The sequence below is a fragment of the Haliotis cracherodii genome, unplaced genomic scaffold (genome assembly GCF_022045235.1).
Source record: "Haliotis cracherodii isolate W230 unplaced genomic scaffold, xgHalCrac1.p SCAF_13, whole genome shotgun sequence".
In the NCBI taxonomy this organism is placed as follows: Eukaryota; Metazoa; Mollusca; class Gastropoda; order Lepetellida; family Haliotidae; genus Haliotis; species Haliotis cracherodii.
Genome location: NW_027266268.1, coordinates 13,865,407 through 13,885,154, shown reverse-complemented (window position 1 = coordinate 13,885,154; position 19,748 = coordinate 13,865,407). Strand labels below are relative to the sequence as shown.

At 40.6% G+C, this 19,748-nt stretch overlaps 1 protein-coding gene across 1 annotated transcript; it reads right to left on the bottom strand.

Moving 5' to 3' along the window:
- Window positions 1–1,525: 1,525 nt before the first annotated feature.
- Window positions 1,526–15,289, bottom strand: LOC139459657 (uncharacterized). The gene is made up of 10 exons (XM_071241264.1): window positions 15,189–15,289; window positions 14,811–14,880; window positions 9,822–9,946; window positions 9,206–9,370; window positions 8,680–8,726; window positions 6,984–7,048; window positions 3,751–3,875; window positions 3,136–3,300; window positions 2,681–2,727; window positions 1,526–1,682 (listed from the first exon to the last, which is right to left on the bottom strand). Exons 2-10 carry the CDS (start codon window positions 14,864–14,866, stop codon window positions 1,614–1,616), a joined length of 864 nt encoding a protein of 287 aa, XP_071097365.1. The 5' UTR covers window positions 14,867–14,880; window positions 15,189–15,289; the 3' UTR covers window positions 1,526–1,613.
- Window positions 15,290–19,748: the final 4,459 nt, after the last annotated feature.

Sequence of the window (19,748 nt, the reverse complement as noted above, 5' to 3'; positions counted from 1 at the left end):
GTTGAAGGCCTTCCTGGACGCGGGTCATCGTCAAGACTCTCTCTGCCACGCTTGAATTCCGCAGCCCACTTCTTTATGGTGGAATCGGAAGGGGCGTCATCTCCTAAAGTGGAGACCATGTCAGCATGTATCTGTGTTGGAGGTACTTCATGACTGCCCTATAGCCAGTTTTGTCCATTTCTGGTGATTTCAATGGGTACGTTCACAAAATGGTCTGATACAAAGACAATAATAACACTACAGTTGCAGTTCTTATGTCTATAATTCATTAAATGATTGTACTTGTTGGTGGCAAAAGTTTGTTTTAATCCAATTGAGATATCCCAATTAGGCTTAGAACTTTTCAGCCAGCCCTCGTACATGGGATATACATGACAATACATACATACATACATACATACATACATACATACATACATACATACATACATACATACATACATACATACATACATACATACATACATACATACATACATACATACATACCTTATTACACTATTTACGGAACGCTCCAAAATCCATGTGTGTGTGCGTGAGGGCATGCGGGCGTGTGGGCTTGTGGGTTTGCGTGCGTACGTACGAAATAAAGTATATTTGTAAATAAAGATTGTGCAGTGCAGAATACACGCACGCACGCACGCACGCACGCACCCACGCACCCACGCACATTAACTGGTAAGAGGAAATCACGACTTTTGTGGACAAGAGGGGAGCAGTATTAATACAAAACTGCTGACATATCATTCGGAAAGCAATTTATTGCTTTTGTTTGTTTATTAGTTTTTTAACGCCGCTCTCAGCAATTATGCATCTATATGACGGCGGTCTGTAAATAATCGAGTCTGGGCCAGACAATCCAGTGACATCATGAGCATCGACCCACGTTTTGAGCTTTTTCGCAATTTCGACCTATTGGTACTAGAGAAAAAAGTATAAGTGCCCGTTTAAGAGAACGCGATATTCGGCCACCATTCGGCAATCTTGTGTCTTTAGTACGTTCACAGAGACAGTTTGACACTCATAAAATATCTCGCATTGTCAAATAATTGTATATTTCGCTCAGTAGTGACAATGCGAAACGTGATGTTTAATCTCACCTATTCGATTCTATATAATAAAATTCGTGATACGTGTAGGCATGGGGAAAGATGCATTCACAGTAAAACCACCAATTTTCAAATTATCTGGCTCTCGCCTTGTCTTTAAAATCAACATTCGAAATGGAATACTTCGAAGTTGTCTAGTCTATATTAGATGTCGATGTCCTTTCAGTGACCAGTCAGTGTCTTGTTTGTCAGTCACAACTTTCAACAATTCAAACCAGACAGAGAATAGCTGTGGAAAGTTAGGCTGCTTACAAAGACAGCATTCAGTCAACATTCGGTTAAACCCGGGAGTATCAAGCATGTAAATGCTTGCAACGGACAGGACACAAGAACGACGAATAATGCAGCATAACACCAGGTCATCAACACACTGGCACATGGCAGGATATTGCCCATGGATGTCTCAAAGAGTAAACTTCTGTTTTATGTGTTTTATTGTTTTTATTACAACGATTGTCCTTCCATCATGACAACACTGCGTGTTGCCAGCTCTGGTCACGTGACCTACTTGGTGGCCGGGGATGGAGCGAAAGTGGCGTCAGGGTGATGAAGGTGATCAAGTGACGTCAGTGTCTGCTCGGACATACAAAACAGAAGGGTTTACATACAAAAACAGGTAATATAAAAAACAATCTTATTAAAATCAGATCTTAGTTTTTGCTACCGCCAAACAAAGATCTGAGGACATCCCATTACCGGTCACGTCAGAACGACCTTTCGCGAACTTTGACCGACCAACGAAATGACTGACAAGAAATCGACATTAGCCAATCAGAAGGCAGCTTTCTCGAGCTTTACGACACAAGTTTCAAACTGGCGACTGCGCTTCGGATTACCCTCAGTTAAATATTTCGAGGTTGCATGATTAGAAAACACCTTCCGGCGTCACTTTCATGATCTGGTAAGCCACGCTCTGATCGGTTGGATGAAAGGTTGTTCTGACGTGACCCGTAATGTGATGTCCTCAGATCTTTGTTAACGATAGCGAGAACTAAGATCTGATTTTAATGAGATTGTATAAAAACGAGTTGAAGACATGTGACACATGAGTTTTCAGAAACAAAGTCAACAACAAAGTCGTCCATGACGCTGTAATTCGCCGTGCAGAGTTGCGTCCCTTTGACACGCCAGAAACATATTATAGTGTGTTCGAGATCCAGTTCGCCCCGATCTTGGTTCTAGGTTTGTCAGCACCATACCAGTGCTCGTGGGTTTCACCAAAGTGGTAAACGTCTAAGACCTGCATCACGTCGGGCTTTCCTCTCACATTAAGCTGACACGCCGCGAAAAAAACTGGAATAATGTTCAAAGCGGCGTAAACCACAACTCACTCAGAATCAAAATTGTACAAAATTTAGCACTAAAGCTAATGCTAAAAATATCTCTTGGTCGCCTACCTTGAAGCCTCATTAACTCTAAAATATTGTTTATAATTGAATTTTATGGCCTTGACACCGCAATCAGAATTAATATTTTTCCCCGCTTAACTAAGGATACCTATATTTTCGAGTGTGCATGGTGCTTGGGTTTTATCCACTAAAAATGTTCCAATAGAATGAATCACTACTTACAACTGTCCACCAGTGAACAAACTCCAACTCGCTCACTATTCCATTTTCTGAAACAGTAGAACACCAGTGAGCTGAATGGGGGCTAAAGGTTGCGTTAAAGATCATATAGCGACATGAATACCCCACACAGACACAGTATACTGACTCCAAGCCGACCTGTCCTTGTTTTAGCCCCTTTAAGACAAGCCCTAGGCAGGGAAAAATAAAGTACCGTCTTCTTAACGTCGTTTGGTATGACACGGCCGGGGATCGAACCACCGACCTTCCGCTGTAGAGGTAGACGTTCGACGTCATCAATCAATCAGTTAATGTTACTTCTATAATTCGACAGCAGGGCAGGCTGAACCTAGCAAGAGGCATTATACCGTAGATGATAGCCTTTAACGGTATCAGAATCCCATTATTCAAATCCAAAGATTATAGTTAAATACGATAAAGGAATAAGTTTAACCCACCATTTGCATCCCACAACTTGAACAGCTGCTCGTAATCATACTCTGTCAGAACTCCGTTCTTGTCACTGTCGTAGATGTCGTACAGCGCATGCGTGAGAACAAACATGGCGGGGTTCTGGTGAGTGGTATACGTAGTATATTCCTCACGTGATACTACACCGTCAACTGTAAGTATAATGGTGAGTTTAGAGACGAGCGAATAACAGCAACAAATGGCAAGTTTACCCGAGCTGGTCAGCATTGCTTTCCAATGAGGAAGTGGTATTATACAAGCATCCCCCGGGGATTCCGGGTAAGGATACATAGGCCCCGAACACCTTGTGCTGGTCGTAAGGGCGACAAAATGGATCAGGTGGTCAGATGTGGTGACTTGGTTGATTTGCGTGGACTGATGTGCATGATGCCAGTCACATGGTTGTTTACAAAGTCCCGTCATATAGCTGGATTATTGCTGAGTGCGACATTTAACAACAAACAAACCAATATTGTTCAGGTATTTAGCCCCTCCTTGAATTTATCAATTTTATAAAATGAGGAAACTATCAAAGTCATCAAACACACACACACGCACACGCACACGCACACGCACACACGCACAATCACACACACACGTACAGTTAGAGTCGAAGCCATTGAAGGACAGGACGAGTTCAAAATGGGACATTTCCTGGTCCTTATCAAGATCATTGGCAGTGAAGAGATTCTGGGCAGTGATGTTATAGGGCCTCAGGTCGGTAGTTCTGGAAAATATAACAATTCCAATATGACGCACATGTTTAGAAACTGTCATGAAAGTTATCGGAATTCACATATTATGCACTCAATAAAAACACCCACCCAATAAACTCACCCATTCCTCTCACTAACCCCCTAAATTCACCCATCCCTTCCATCCCCAAATAGACACACCCAACCCACTCTCTCACCCACCCACCCAATAAACTCAATCAGCCTACACACTAAGTCACCCAATAAACTCACCCACCCACCTAATAAACTCAATCAGCCTACACACTAAGTCACCCAGTAAACTCACCCTCCCACCTAGTAAAGTCATCGATCCCTCTCATTCCCTCCATAAAGCCCACAAATATCATTAATTTTAGAAATGGGTTAAGGTAAGTAAACTATGTATTGAGGTAACTTCCCTGCCAATCGCAAACGGTTCCAATCTCATTAAAATCAGATCTTAGTTCTCTCTATCGCTAAACAAATATCTGAGGACATCCCATTACGGGTCACGTCAGAACGACCTTTCATCCAACAAATCAAAGCGTCGCTTACCAGATCATGAAAGTGACAGTCGGAATGTGTTTTCAAATCATGCAGCCTCGAAAACGTTAACACGCGGTATTCCGAACGACAGTTACAGCCCGTACGAATGATTCCGTCAAAATTATCATCTCTCGCTTCCGTGGGACAGACATTTGAACGGAGGAGGCGTTGCACAGTACATGGGAAGCACTGCCAGACAATCTCAACCATATATTAGACATTCCGGAATGTTCGTTTGCTCAGTCTTCAAAATTTTTATCGCGAACTGTACATGTGTCAACATATTTTTCAAGCGTAGTCTGAGAACTTAGATCTGATTTTAATGAGATTGGTATCTTGCATTCAAGCAAAACATGACAATCTTTATGAAAACATCACTAGACTTATCTGTTGTGAGAAACTCATTGCCATGGCGGGTGTAATATCGTCTATGATACCCGTATTAAATATACCACCATCGAATAAACATTTCTGTTTGTTTCAGTTTTAGGCACCATCAAACCTGAGTGTATACTTTATTCTGTCCGGCACTCTTTATTTGAAGAGGGATTTTGTTTAATATTATTTTGTTCGTTCTGCCCACCTGACATTTAGGCAAAAATCATCAACTCAAAAAAGAAGGAAAAACCCTTTTCACTTACTGCGCCGAAGACAAACTGGCTCCCACGAACAAACAGATAACAGTCAGACCGTTCATTGTGCAAGATCACGCTGGAAAATAAATATTATTAAAGAATTGCTTGAGGTCACTTCCTCACCGTTTCATTTCATTTTCTTGGTGTTAATAAAAGTGATATGTGTGAACGATATACTTACTCGTGACTTTTTTCTATTTTCATGTGTATTCCATAATCGTTGTGTTAAACCATTTTATATTTTACAGTAAAGTTTAATTTTAATTCCGGTTTTTGCCATACGATGTTCATTTCTTTTTATGGAATTACAATTCTAATCCAGTGAATCGCCTTTCAAAACAATGTACTCACCTTGGCCAGATGGTTTTCCGCAAGGAGTGATACTTCAGTCACGAGTATTTATATACTAGACATCTCCTCGGATAGGCCGATTGATAAGAAGAAAGGTCGTCAATGTGTCTTATCTTACATAATAACCAGAGCGACAGGAACTGAATGTCTTTGCCATTCCATTACATGTACCCATGCTCACAATTATTGTCACCTCTATTCTATGATTCATATGTGTAGGGGTTACGATATATATATAAATACATGGGACATACATGACAATATATACATACATGGGACATACATGACAATATGTACATACATGGGACATACATGACAATATATACATACATGGGACATGCATGACAATATATACATACATGGGACATACATGACAATATATACATACATGGGACATACATGACAATATGTACATACATGGGACATACATGACAATATATACATGCATGGGACATATATGACAATATATACATACATGGGACATACATGACAATATATACATACATGGGACATACATGACAATATATACATACGTGGGACATACATGACAATACATACATACATACATACATACATACATACATACATACATACATACATACATACATACATACATACATACATACATACATACATACATACATACCTTATAACACTATTTACGGAACGCTCCAAAATCCATGTTTGTGCGTGCGTGAGGGCGTGCGGGCGTGTGGGCGTGCGGGCGTGCGTACTTACGAAATGTAGTACATTTGTAAATAAAGATTGTGCAGTGCAGAATACACGCACGCACGGACGCACGCATCGAATCTGAGCCAGACAATCCAGTGATTGACATCATGAGCATCGACCCACGTTTTGAGCTTTTTTGCAATTTCGACCTATTGGTACTAGAGAAAAAAGTATAAGTGCCCGTTTAAGAGAACGCGATATTCGGCCACCATTCGGTAATCTTGTGTCTTTAGTACGTTCACAGAGACAGTTTGACACACATAAAATATCTCGCATTGTCAAATAATTGTATATTTCGCTAGGTAGTGACAATGCGAAACGTGATGTTTAATCTCACCTATTCGATTCTATATAAAAAAATTCGTTATACGTGTAGGCATGGGGAAAGATGCATTCACAGTAAAACCACCAATTTTCAAATTATCTGGCTCTCGCCTTGTCTTTTAACCAACATTCGAAATGGAATACTTCGAAGTTGTCTAGTCTATATTAGATGTCGATGTCCTTTCAGTGACCAGTCAGTGTCTTGTTTGTCAGTCACAACTTTCAACAATTCAAACCAGACAGAGAATAGCTGTGGAAAGTTAGGCTGCTTACAAAGACAGCATTCAGTCAACATTCGGTTAAACCCGGGAGTATCAAGCATGTAAATGCTTGCAACGGACAGGACACAAGAACGACGAATAATGCAGCATAACACCAGGTCATCAACAGACTGGGTCACATGGCAGGATATTGCCCATGGATGTCTCAAAGAATAAACTTCTGTTTTATGTGTTTTATTGTTTTTATTACAACGATTGTCCTTCCATCATGACAACACTGCGTGTTGCCAGCTCTGGTCACGTGACCTACTTGGTGGCCGGGGATGGAGCGAAAGTGGCGTCAGGGTGATGAAGGTGATCAAGTGACGTCAGTGTCTGCTCGGACATACAAAACAGAAGGGTTTACATACAAAAACAGGTAATATAAAAAACAATCTTATTAAAATCAGATCTTAGTTTTCGCTACCGCCAAACAAAGATCTGAGGACATCCCATTACCGGTCACGTCAGAACGAACTTTCGTGAACTTTGACCGACCAACGAAATGACTGACAAGAAATCGACATTAGCCAATCAGAAGGCAGCTTTCTCGAGCTTTACGACACAAGTTTCAAACTGGCAACTGCGCTTCGAAACATATTTTGACGTATTCTCGATTAAAAAATTTAAAACTGACAAAAAGAACATTCTGTTATGGCTTATAGATGGACTAGATTGTATGGATATAATCATAAAACCCGTAACAGTTAAATATTTCGAGGTTGCATGATTAGAAAACACCTTCCGTCGTCAGATTCATGATCACTCTCCTATCCAGAGTACCATGCGGCCAGCAGCCAGCCAGCATAGTACCTCTGCCACAGGCCAGCGCCATGTGACACTCAACATCGTCACATCTTTCACAGTCCATTCAAGATATTGCATAAATTAAGCTTTTCATCCGTTTCATGTTTGACAAGTCTACACATATTTATAAACAAATGTCAAAGAATGGTTACGGTTCATCATAAGTATCCTCATACGTGAACATCTACTTCTTTTTGCGTAGTTATCCTTTGTTTACATTGGTTGTACGGCTCCACGTGCTGTCATCGAAGCCCAACGGAGAGCTAGCGATACGGTCACTTTGATATATAAATATATATTGTCATGCAACTCACTGTCGCGGTTGTAGTTGCATATCTATATAATTATGCAAAACAACATGTAAAGCGCCCCAAATACTTACTTTAGTCCGTTCCATACTGATTTCTGAAAAAGCGCGTTTGTTTACAAACAAGAGAAAAGTCCGGTCACGTGATATAGCCTGTGGCAGTGGTGTTATGCTGAGTCACCACAGCGCCGGAGTGTGTTTCATGATCTGGTAAGCGACGCTCTGATTGGTTGGATGAAAGGTTGTTCTGACGTGACCCGTAATGGGATGTCATCAGATTTTTGTTTAACGATAGTGAGAACTAAGATCTGATTTTAATGAGATTGTAGACATGTGACACATGAGTTTTCAGAAACAAAGTCGTCCATGACGCTGCAATTTGCCGTGCAGAGTTGCGTCCCTTGACACGCCAGAAAAATATTATGGTGTTTTCGAAATCCAGTTCGTCCCAATTCTTGTTCTAGGTTTGTCAGCACCATACCAGTGCTCGTGGGTTTCACCAAAGTGGTAAACGTCTAAGACCTGCATCACGTCGGGCTTTCCTCTCACATTAAGCTGACACGCCGCGAAAAAAAATGGAATAAGGTTCAAAGCGGCGTAAACCACAACTCACTCAGAATCAAAATTGTACAAAATTTAGCACTAAAGCTAATGCTAAAAATATCTCTTGGTCGCCTGCCTTGAAGCCTCATTAACGCTAAAATATTGTTTATAATTGAATTTTATGGCCTTGACACCGCAATCAGAATTAATATTTTTCCCCGCTTAACTAAGGATACCTATATTTTCGAGTGTGCATGGTGCTTGGGTTTTATCCACTGAAAATGTTCCAATAGAATGAATCACTACTTACAACTGTCCACCAGTGAACAAACTCCAACTCGCTCACAATTCCATTTTCTGAAACAGTAGAACACCAGTGAGCTGAATGGGGGCTAAAGGTTGCGTTAAAGATCATATAGCGACATGAATACCCCACAGACACAGTATACTGACTCCAAGCCGACCTGTCCTTGTTTTAGCCCCTTAATGACGAGCTCTAGGCAGGGAAACAACAAGTACCGTCTTCTTAACGTCGTTTGGTATGACACGGCCGGGGATCGAACCACCGATCTTCCGCAGTAGAGGTAGACGTTCGACGTCATCAATTAATCAGTTAATGATAGCCTTCATTACACAGCTAAACCTACACAAAACTGGTTCCACTGTTGGTTCGCGCAGCAAGCTGTGCGTTGTTTCTTCTATAATTTGACAGGAGGGCAGGCTGAACCTAGCAAGAGGCATTATACCGTAGATCATAGCCTTTATCGGTATCAGAATCCCATTATTCAAATCCAAAGATTATAGTTAGATACGATAAAGAAATAAGTTTAACCCACCGTTTCCATCCCACAACTTGTACAGCTGCTCGTAATCATACTCTGTCAGAACTCCGTTCTTGTCACTGTCGTAGATGTCGTACAGCGCATGCGTGAGAACAAACATGGCGGGGTTCTGGTGAGTGGTATACGTAGTATATTCCTCACGTGATACTACACCGTCAACTGTAAGTATAATGGTGAGTTTAGAGAGGAGCGAATAACAGCAACAAATGGCAAGTTTACCCGAGCTGGTCAGCATTGCTTTCCAATGAGGAAGTGGTATTATTTAATATACAAGCATCCCCTGGGGATTCCGGGTTAAGATATACAACTCTCGAACAACTTATGCTGGTGGTACAGGGCGACTAAACGGATCAGGTGGTCAGACGTGGTGACTTAGTTGATTGCGTGGACTGATGTGCATGGTCCCAATCACTGGATTGTCTGGTCCAGACTCGATTATTTACAGACCGCCGTCACATGGCTTGAATATTGCTTATTGCGCCGTTAACAACAAACAAGCCAATATTATTCGGGCATTTAGACCCCTTGAATTTGTGAATTAGAAAAAAAATGAGAAAACGTTTAAAATTATCAAAAACACAAACAAACACAAACACAAACACATACGTACAGTTAGCATCGTAGCCATTGAAGGACAGGACCAGTTCAGAATGGGACATTTCCTGGTCCTTATCAACGTCATTGACAGTGAAGAGATTCTGGGCAGTGATGTCATAGGGCCTCAGGTCGATAGTTCTGGAAAACATTATAACAATTCCAATATGACGCAAATGTTTAGAAACTGTCATGAAAGTTATCGGAATTCACATATAATGCCCTCAATAAAACATCTACCCACCCGCCCCACTCACTAACCCCCTAAATTCACCCATCCCATCCACCCCCAAATAGACTCACCCACCCCGCTCACTAACCCCTAAATTCACCCCTCCCATCCATCCCACTCACTCACTCACCCACCCACCCACCTAACAAACTTAATCAGCCTATTCACTTACTTACCCACCCAATAAACTCATCAAACCCACTCACTCACCCACCCTCCCACCTACACAATACACTCAATCAGCCTATTCACTCACTAACCCACGCAATAAACTCAATCAGCCTACTCACTCACTCACCCACCCAATAAACTCACCCACCCCACTCTCACCCACCCATCCAATACACTCAATCAGCCTATTCACTCACTCACTAACCCAGAAAATTAATCAGCCTACTCACTCACTAACCATCCCAATAAACTCACCCATCCCACTCACTCACGTGCACCCACCCACCTAATACACTCAATCAGCCTATTCACTCACTAACCCACCCAATAAACACAATCAGCCTACTCACTCACTAACCCATCCAATAAACTCAATCAGCCTACTCACTAACCCACCCAATAAACTCAATCAACCTACTCACTCACTAACCCATCCAATAAACTCAATCAGCCTACCCACTCACTAACCCACAAAATAAACTCAATCAGCCTTCTCACTCACTAACCCACAAAATAAACTCAATCAACCTACTCCCTCACTAACCCATCCAATAAACTCAATCAGCCTTCTCACTCACTAACCCACCCAATAAACTCAATCTGCCTACTGACTCACTAACACACCCAATAAACTCAACCAGCCTACTCACTCACTAACCCACCCAATAAACTCAATCAGCCTACCCACTCACTAACCCACCAAATAAACTCAATCGGCCTTCTCACTCACTAACCCACGTAATAAACTCAATCAGCCTACTCACTCACTAACCCACCAAATAAACTCAATCAACCTACCCACTCACTAACCCACAATATAAACTCAATCAGCCTACTCACTCACTAACCCATCCCAATAAACTCAATCAGCCTACTCACTCACTAACCCACCAAATAAACTCAATCAACCTACCCACTCACTAACCCACAATATAAACTCAATCAGCCTACTCACTCACTAACCCATCCCAATAAACTCAATCAGCCTACTCACTCACTAACCCACCCAATAAACTCAATCTGCCTACTGACTCACTAACACACCCAATAAACTCAACCAGCCTACTCACTCACTAACCCACCCAATAAACTCAATCAGCCTACCCACTCACTAACCCACCAAATAAACTCAATCGGCCTTCTCACTCACTAACCCACGTAATAAACTCAATCAGCCTACTCACTCACTAACCCACCAAATAAACTCAATCAACCTACCCACTCACTAACCCACAATATAAACTCAATCAGCCTACTCACTCACTAACCCATCCCAATAAACTCAATCAGCCTACTCACTCACTAACCCACCCAATAAACTCAATCTGCCTACTGACTCACTAACACACCCAATAAACTCAACCAGCCTACTCACTCACTAACCCACCCAATAAACTCAATCAGCCTACCCACTCACTAACCCACCAAATAAACTCAATCGGCCTTCTCACTCACTAACCCACGTAATAAACTCAATCAGCCTTCTCACTCACTAACCCACCAAATAAACTCAATCAACCTACCCACTCACTAACCCACAATATAAACTCAATCAGCCTACTCACTCACTAACCCATCCCAATAAACTCAATCAGCCTACTCACTCACTAACCCACCAAATAAACTCAATCAACCTACTCACTCACTAACCCACAATATAAACTCAATCAGCCTACTCACTCACTAACCCATCCCAATAAACTCAATCAGCCTACTCACTCACTAACCCACCAAATAAACTCAATCAACCTACTCACTCACTAACCCATCCAATAAACTCCATCAGCCTACTCACTAACCCACCCAATAAACTCAATCAACCTACTCCCTCACTAACCCATCCAATAAACTCAATCAGCCTACTCACTCACTAACCAACCCAATAAACTCAATCAGCCTACTCACTCACTAACCCACCCAATAAACTCAATCAGCCTACTCACTCACTAACCCACCAAATAAACTCAACCAGCCTACTCACTCACTAACCCACCCAATAAACTCAATCAACCTACTCGGTCACTAACCCACCCAATAAACTCAATCAACCTACTCACGCACTAACCCACCCAATAAACTCAATCAGCCTACTCACGCACTAACCCACCCAATAAACTCAATCAGCCTGTTCACTCACTAACCCTGCCAATAAACTCAATCAGCCTACTCACACACTAACCCACGTAATAAACTCAACCAGCCTACAACACAACTGAAATTATGTCAAAAAATATTGGGGTTATGTTAAAGGCTGTTGGGGATGCTTAAAACACTACTGAGGTGATGTTAAACACTAGTAGACTGAGATTATGTTAAACACAACTGAGATTATGTGAAACACAACTGAGATTATGTTGAACACAACTGAGATCATGTTAAAACGCTACTGAGTGTATATTAAACACTACTGAGTTTATGTTAAACACAACTGAGATTATGTTAAACACTACTGAGATTATGTTAAACACAACTGATATTATGTTAAACACAACTGAGATTATGTTAAGTAGAACTGAGATTGTGTTAAACACTACTGAGATTATGTTAAACACAACTTTGATTATGTTAAACACTACTGAGATTATGTTAAACACTACTGAGATTATGTTAAACACAACTGTGATTATGTTAAACACTACTGAGATTATGTTAAACACAACTGAGATTATGTTAAGCGCTACTGAGATTATGTTAAACACTACTGAGATTATGTTAAACGCTACTGAGATTATGTTAAACACAACTGAGATTATGTTAAACGCTACTGAGATTATGTTAAACACTGCTGAGATTATGTTAAACACTACTGAGATTATGTTAAACACAACTGAGATTATGTTAAACGCTACTGAGATTATGTTAAACACTGCTGAGATTATGTTAAACACTACTGAGATTATGTTAAACACTACTGAGATTATGTTAAACACAATTAAGATTATGATAAACCTTGCTGAGATTATGTTAAACACTACTGAGATTATGTTAAACACTACTGAGATTATGTTAAACACAACTGAGATTATGTTAAACACTACTGAGATTATGTTAAACACAATTAAGATTATGATAAACACTGCTGAGATTATGTTAAACACTACTGAGATTATGTTAAACACTACTGAGATTATGTTAAACACTACTGAGATTATGTTAAACACAATTAAGATTATGTTAAACACTACTGAGATTATGTTAAACACTACTGAGATTATGTTAAACACTACTGAGATTATGTTAAACACAATTAAGATTATGATAAACACTACTGAGATTATGTTAAACACTACTGAGATTATGTTAAACACAATTAAGATTATAATAAACACTACTGAGATTATGTTAAACACTACTGAGATTATGATAAACACTACTGAGATTATGTTAAACACTACTGAGATTATGTTAAACACAATTAAGATTATGTTAAACACTACTGAGATTATTTTAAACACAATTAAGATTATGATAAACACTACTCAGACCATGTGTAACACTACTAAAGTTTTGTTTTATCACTGCTTGGATTATGTCAGGACACTGCTGAGATTATGTTAACACACCTGAGATTATGTTAAACACTACTGAGATTATGTCAGGACACTGCTGAGATTATGTTGAAACAGCTGAGACACTGTTGCAATACGCGTACAACTATTACAATTGTATTGTCATGAGTGAGTGAGTGAGTATGGTTTTACGCCGCTTTTAGCAATATTCCAGCAATATCACGGCGGGGGACACCAGAAATGGGCTTCACACATTGTACCCACGTCGGGAAACGAACACGGGTCTTCGGCGTGACGAGCGAACGCTTTAACCATTAGGCTACCCGACCGCCCCGTATTGTCAGCAAGGCTACCCTGTATCTTTTCACATGACGACAAATACCTGTCAAGTTCAGCAGACGTTTAGGGGAGTTGAGTGTTGTGAATGTATCTAAAAAACGTCAAAACAATTATAACAAATCGTGAGAGGAACTAGAAACCATAAACTGCCCAGCAAAAGAAAGTATTCACTTAAAAATTGAATTCGAACCAAAAATTACACGTTATCAAAACGTTACTGTACTTATCTGGTATGAGAATCTCATGGATATGATGGATGTAGTATCGCCTATGATGTCCATATTAAATACAACCCGTGAAGATCTGAGGTAGAATAGGTCTTCAGGAACCCATGCTTGCGGAAACAGGCGACTATGCATGTCGTATGAGGCGACTAACGGGATCGGGTGGTCAGGCTCGCTGACTTGGTTGATGCATGTCATCGTATCCCAACTGCGTAGATCGAAGCTCATGATATCAATCACTGGATTGGCTGGACCAAACTCGATTGTTTACAGACCGCCGTCATATAGCTGGATTATTGCTGGGTGCGGCGTTAAACAACAAACATACAAAACATATCAAATACACGACCTTCGAATAAACATATCTGTTATTTTCAGTCTAGCCACCATCAACCCTGGGTGTGTACTTTTCTTTGCAAGGCAGTTTTTATTTGAAAAGGGATTTTTCATTTTTCATTTTTTATACCTATCGACCTGACATTTGGACAAAAATGATCAAACCGAATAGAAGGAAAAACCGTTTTACTTACTGAGCCGAGGACAAACTGGCTCCCACGAACAAACAGATAACAGTCAGACAGTTCATTGTGCAAGATCACGCTGGAAAATAAATAATATTAAAACTGAAAAATAATTTCTCGGGGTCATCTCATTGTTATTTCATTTCAATTATTGGAAGTTAATAAATGTGATGTATGTGAACGATATACTCTTTTCTAATTTAAGGATTATGTAATCAGAGAATAGAAAATATTATATAGTTTCGATATTTGTTTGTAAAACCATTTCAGGTATATTTTACAGTTAAGTTCAATTTTAATTCAGGTTTTTGCCATTCAAGGTTCATTTCTTTTTATGGACTTATATTTTTTAATCCAGTGAATCGACTTTGAAAACGATATACTCACCTTGGCCAGATGGTTTTCCGCAAGGAGTGATACTTCAGTCACGAGTATTTATATAGACATTCTCCTCGGATAGGCCGATTGATAAGAATAAAGGTCGTCAATAGGACTTATCTTAGATAAAAACCAGAGCGACAGGAACTAAACTGAACGTCTTTACCATTCAATTACATGTATCCATGTTCACAATTATTGTCACCTGATTGTATGACTCATATATGTAGGTTTTACAATATATATGCATACATGGAACTTTCAAAATCTTTATTTTAGGGAGTGGTGGTTATAATTTTAAAATAGCCATGGCAAATGTTATGTAAATTATGCTTATAATGTGTGGTTCAGTTTTGTTACATGTCTCCTCAATTTTTCATCATCTTATTACAAGTCCGCTAGCACACGAATCTGTTTGACGAGTTGTTTTATTAATATTGTATGCGAGAAAATCAAATGGATTTGGCATAAGCTCTTACGAGGTTGTCTACATTTCATTACATTGTGATATATGTATGTGTGCGTGTGTGCGGGCGTTCGTGCGTGTGTGCGGGCGATCGTGCGTGTGTGCGGGCGGGCGTGCGTGTCTCCGTACGAAATATAGTACATTTGTGAATAAAGTTTGTACATGATATATGTACAGTGCAGAATACACGCACGCACGCACATTAACTGGTAAGAGGGAATCACGACTTTGGGGGACAAGAGGGGAGCACTATAAATACAAAAGTGCTGGCATATCATTCGGAAAGCAATTTATTGCTGCTTTTGTTTGGAAACATGTTACCAGATGATTAAGTTAAAAGTATACGTCAACGGGGAGAAATGCGCACCCTGCGTCCGCGTATGTTTGTTTGTTTGTTTATTTGTTGCTTAACGCCGCACTCCCGAATATTCCAGCTGTATGACGGCGGTCTGTAAATAATCGACTCTGGACCAGACAATCCAGTGATTGACATCATGAGCATCGGTCCACGCCCGCGTATGTAACTGAGAAGAGTTGGAGCGAATTTTTCGAAGTGATGCAGATCTCAGACGTTTACCACTTCGGTGAAACCCACGAGCATGGGTATGGTGCTGACAAACTTAGAAACATAATCGGGACGAACCGGGATTCGAACCAACAATCATAGGTTTCTGGCGTGCCCAAGGGACGCAACTCTGCACAGCGAATCGCGGCGCCTTAGACGACTGGGCCATCCGTGCCCCCTTCCTCCCACATTAAGTTGACAGACAAACCGTGATATAAGTGGAACACTGTTCAAAGCGGCGTTAAACCCAATTCACTCACTAACTCTAAATGATATAAATTAGATACGTTAATGTTTTCACGGTCCAAGTGTTGCACACGGTGAGTGTATATTAAGGTAAAGTGAACGAAGTTCAGTAATCACGTCAGTCGAGCGCAGGTCCGTTTTTGACACCGCCCCTCAATCTTAATCCCTAAAATAAACACAAGTAAAACAACAGGAAACTTCAAAGTGCACCGCGATTCGCCTTCATGCGAATACAAGTGATGCGGAGACTTAATTCCAGTTACCATATTCGACATAATAAGCGCCCAGGGCGCTCTCAAAATTAGAAATAGGGAGCTCTTATTAGAATATATATTTTTGAGTTCAGAGAGCGTAAATTTCGTAGTTTATGCTGAAATGTTTATAAACGACAGATATATTTTTCCAGAAATTAATTGCCCATATAACAAACGTATTATGCACGAATAAATAGCCTTGTGTACATTTATCAATCAGAAGGGGTGCTAATTGGAATTGTTCACTAGCCAGTATATTAGCAAATATCGCCGCGGGCGCTTATTACGTCGAATACGGTATGTCACGGCGTGTCAGCTTAGTATGGGAGCTAAGCCCGTGATGCAGGTCTCTGGTGTTCGTCACGTTTCTAAAATCCACGACCATGGGTATGGTGCTGACCAACCTTGAGTGAGAGAGTGAATATGGCTTTACGCCGCTTTATTCCAGCAATATCACGGCGGGGGACAGAAATGGGCTTCACACATTGTACGTGAATCGAACCCGTGTCTTCGGTGTGACAAGCGAACGCTTTAACCACTAGGCTACACGACCGAACCTGACAAACCTTGAAACAATATCAGGAAATCTTGAGTGAAAATAGCATTGACAATTGTAGTGTCCGCTAGTGTATTAGGTAGAGAATACCAGATCAAGATATTCTCAAGGCACACCTTGGTGTGAAATGTCAACTGTTCTATAGTAGTCTATGGTCACTCCCTTCATCCGGGTCATCGTATATAACAGTCTATGGTCACGCCCTTCATCCGGGTCATGCACATGCGGTTTTGCACAAACCGATTCAGCATTTGTGCGAGAAAGATATTTTTATAATTATTAACAGATTTCTAAAGCAATGTATGTTGTGTGACTTTCTTATACCAAACGGCTGAGCTGAGAAAAGTCGCCATTTACATGTAAAACCCACGTGGTCGAGAGACAGGTGGTGACATTCATTCCTCCGCCACACCTGTGTCATGCGTGTTGATATCTTTTAGGTTGGATTTGATTGGATAACTCGGTTGGGTCAATTCATGGAATTCCTACGCTATATGTGTGTTAATTGATAAGCTAGTGTGGCTTTTTATTTGAGTGGACAACACTGATCTCGGGCGGGTCAATTCATAAAATGGTTTTTGGAACTTCTTTGTTCATTCATAAACACTAAACAGGGTTTCACAGTCAGTAAGTGAGTTGTTTTTTCTGCCGCTTGAGCAATATTTTATATCTGGGACTGTCAACTTGACGTGGGAAGAAAGCCCGAAGTGATGCATGTCTTAGATGTTTACATCTTCGCGAGGCAAGGGCGTTAACTGACTGTAGAAGTCCAGTTTCCACACTTGCCAAACTAGGCTTGAATTTCGGAGTTACGTTTTGGCTGGACAACGGGTCTGTGCATTGTCTAATCAAAATCGCGTGTCGAAAACGCCTTCCTGTTCGTAAACAACATGGCGACTGTTGTACCGATTTCGCTCGACTGCAGCGTTTGCAAAACACGTGTACCGTCAACGAGACGCCGACAGATATGTTCGAAACATTTTAATGTGCTCAAGTGTTGTGCTACAATCCACATGCACTGAGTTTCTGTGACAGGAAATGTGAAATTTATGTTCGATTAACTTTATCAGATCGTCTTGACTGTGCGCCGCCATTTTATTTGAAGCAAATGCAAGGGATATGAGAGGTGGAATCTGATTGGTCAATAGGAGGGACACAAAGGGACATAACTCGTAATAGCCACTGGTGGCACTACGATCGAGCCACGAAATTCCAGCCTTGTTCGGCAACTGGACTTTTATAGTCAGGTAACTCCCTTGCCACTAGAAGATGAGACGTTTACCACTTGGATGAAACCTACGGGCATGGACATCCAAGCGTTGGTGGCACGGGTGGCCCAGTCGCCTAAGGCACCGCGATTCACTGTGCAGAGTTGCGTCCCTTGGTAATAACGACGTTAATATGAGAACACTACTATTACAATACTATAACGTTAATGCTCTGCAGTGTTCGGCAATCTTCCGCAGTGTTCGGCGTTCAGGAGATTGCTGGTGAGGACGACTAAACAGATACTTTGTTTAACTCTCCTGAGATTATGTTAAACACAACTGAGATTATATTAAACACTGCTGAGATTATGTTAAACACCACTGAGATTATGTTAAACACTACTGAGATCAGGTTAAACAATACTGAGATTATGTTAAACACAACAGAGATTATGTTAAACACAACTGAGGTTATGTTAAACACAAATGAGGTTATGTTAAAGGCAACTGAGATTATGTTAAACACAACTGAGGTTATGTTAAAGGCAACTGAGATTATGTTAAATGCAACTGAGATTATAACCCGTGAAGATTCGTGTTAGAATAGGTCTAGAGCAACCCATGCTTGCCGTAAAAGGCGACTATGCTTGTCGTAAGAGGCGACTAACGGGATCGGGTGGTCAGCCTCGCTGACTTGGCTGATGCATGTCATCGTATCCCAATTGCGTAGATTGATGCCCTTGATGTCAGTTACTGGATTATCTGGTCCATCCTCGATTTCTTACAGACCACCGTCATATAGTGGGAATGTTGCTGAGTGCGGCGTTAAATAACAATAATAATAAAAACAATTGAAATTATGTAATCTCTCCTGGGGATATGTTGAGACACTACTGAAACTATGTTAACACAACTGAGGTTATGTTAAACACAACTGAGATCATGTTAAACACAACTGAAATCATGTTAAACACTACTGAGATCATGTTAAACACAACTGATATCATGTTAAACACTACTGAGATCATGTTAAACACAACTGAGATTATTTTGAACACAACTGAGTTCATGTTAAACACTTTTGAGATCATGTTAAACACTATTGAGATTATGTTAAACACTACTGAGATCATGTTAAAGACTACTGAGATCATGTTAAACACTACTGAGATTATGTTAAACACAACAGAGATTATGTTAAACACAACTGAGATCATGTTAAACACTATTGAGATCATGTTAAACACTATTGAGATTATTTTAAACACTACTGA

What these genes read in the sequence shown, in the direction of transcription:
- LOC139459657 (XM_071241264.1), bottom strand. Translation starts at nt 14,866, where the DNA reads ATGAACTGTCTGACTGTTATCTGTTTGTTCGTGGGAGCCAGTTTGTCC. An exon ending in GCTCCATCCCCGGCCACCAA is followed by an intron (nt 3,876 to 6,983) that starts GTAGGTCACGTG and finishes TATATTTTCCAG; the next exon opens with AACTACCGACCTGAGGCCCT. An exon ending in TTGTTCACTGGTGGACAGTT is followed by an intron (nt 1,683 to 2,680) that starts GTAAGTAGTGAT and finishes ATGTCCGAGCAG; the next exon opens with ACACTGACGTCACTTGATCA.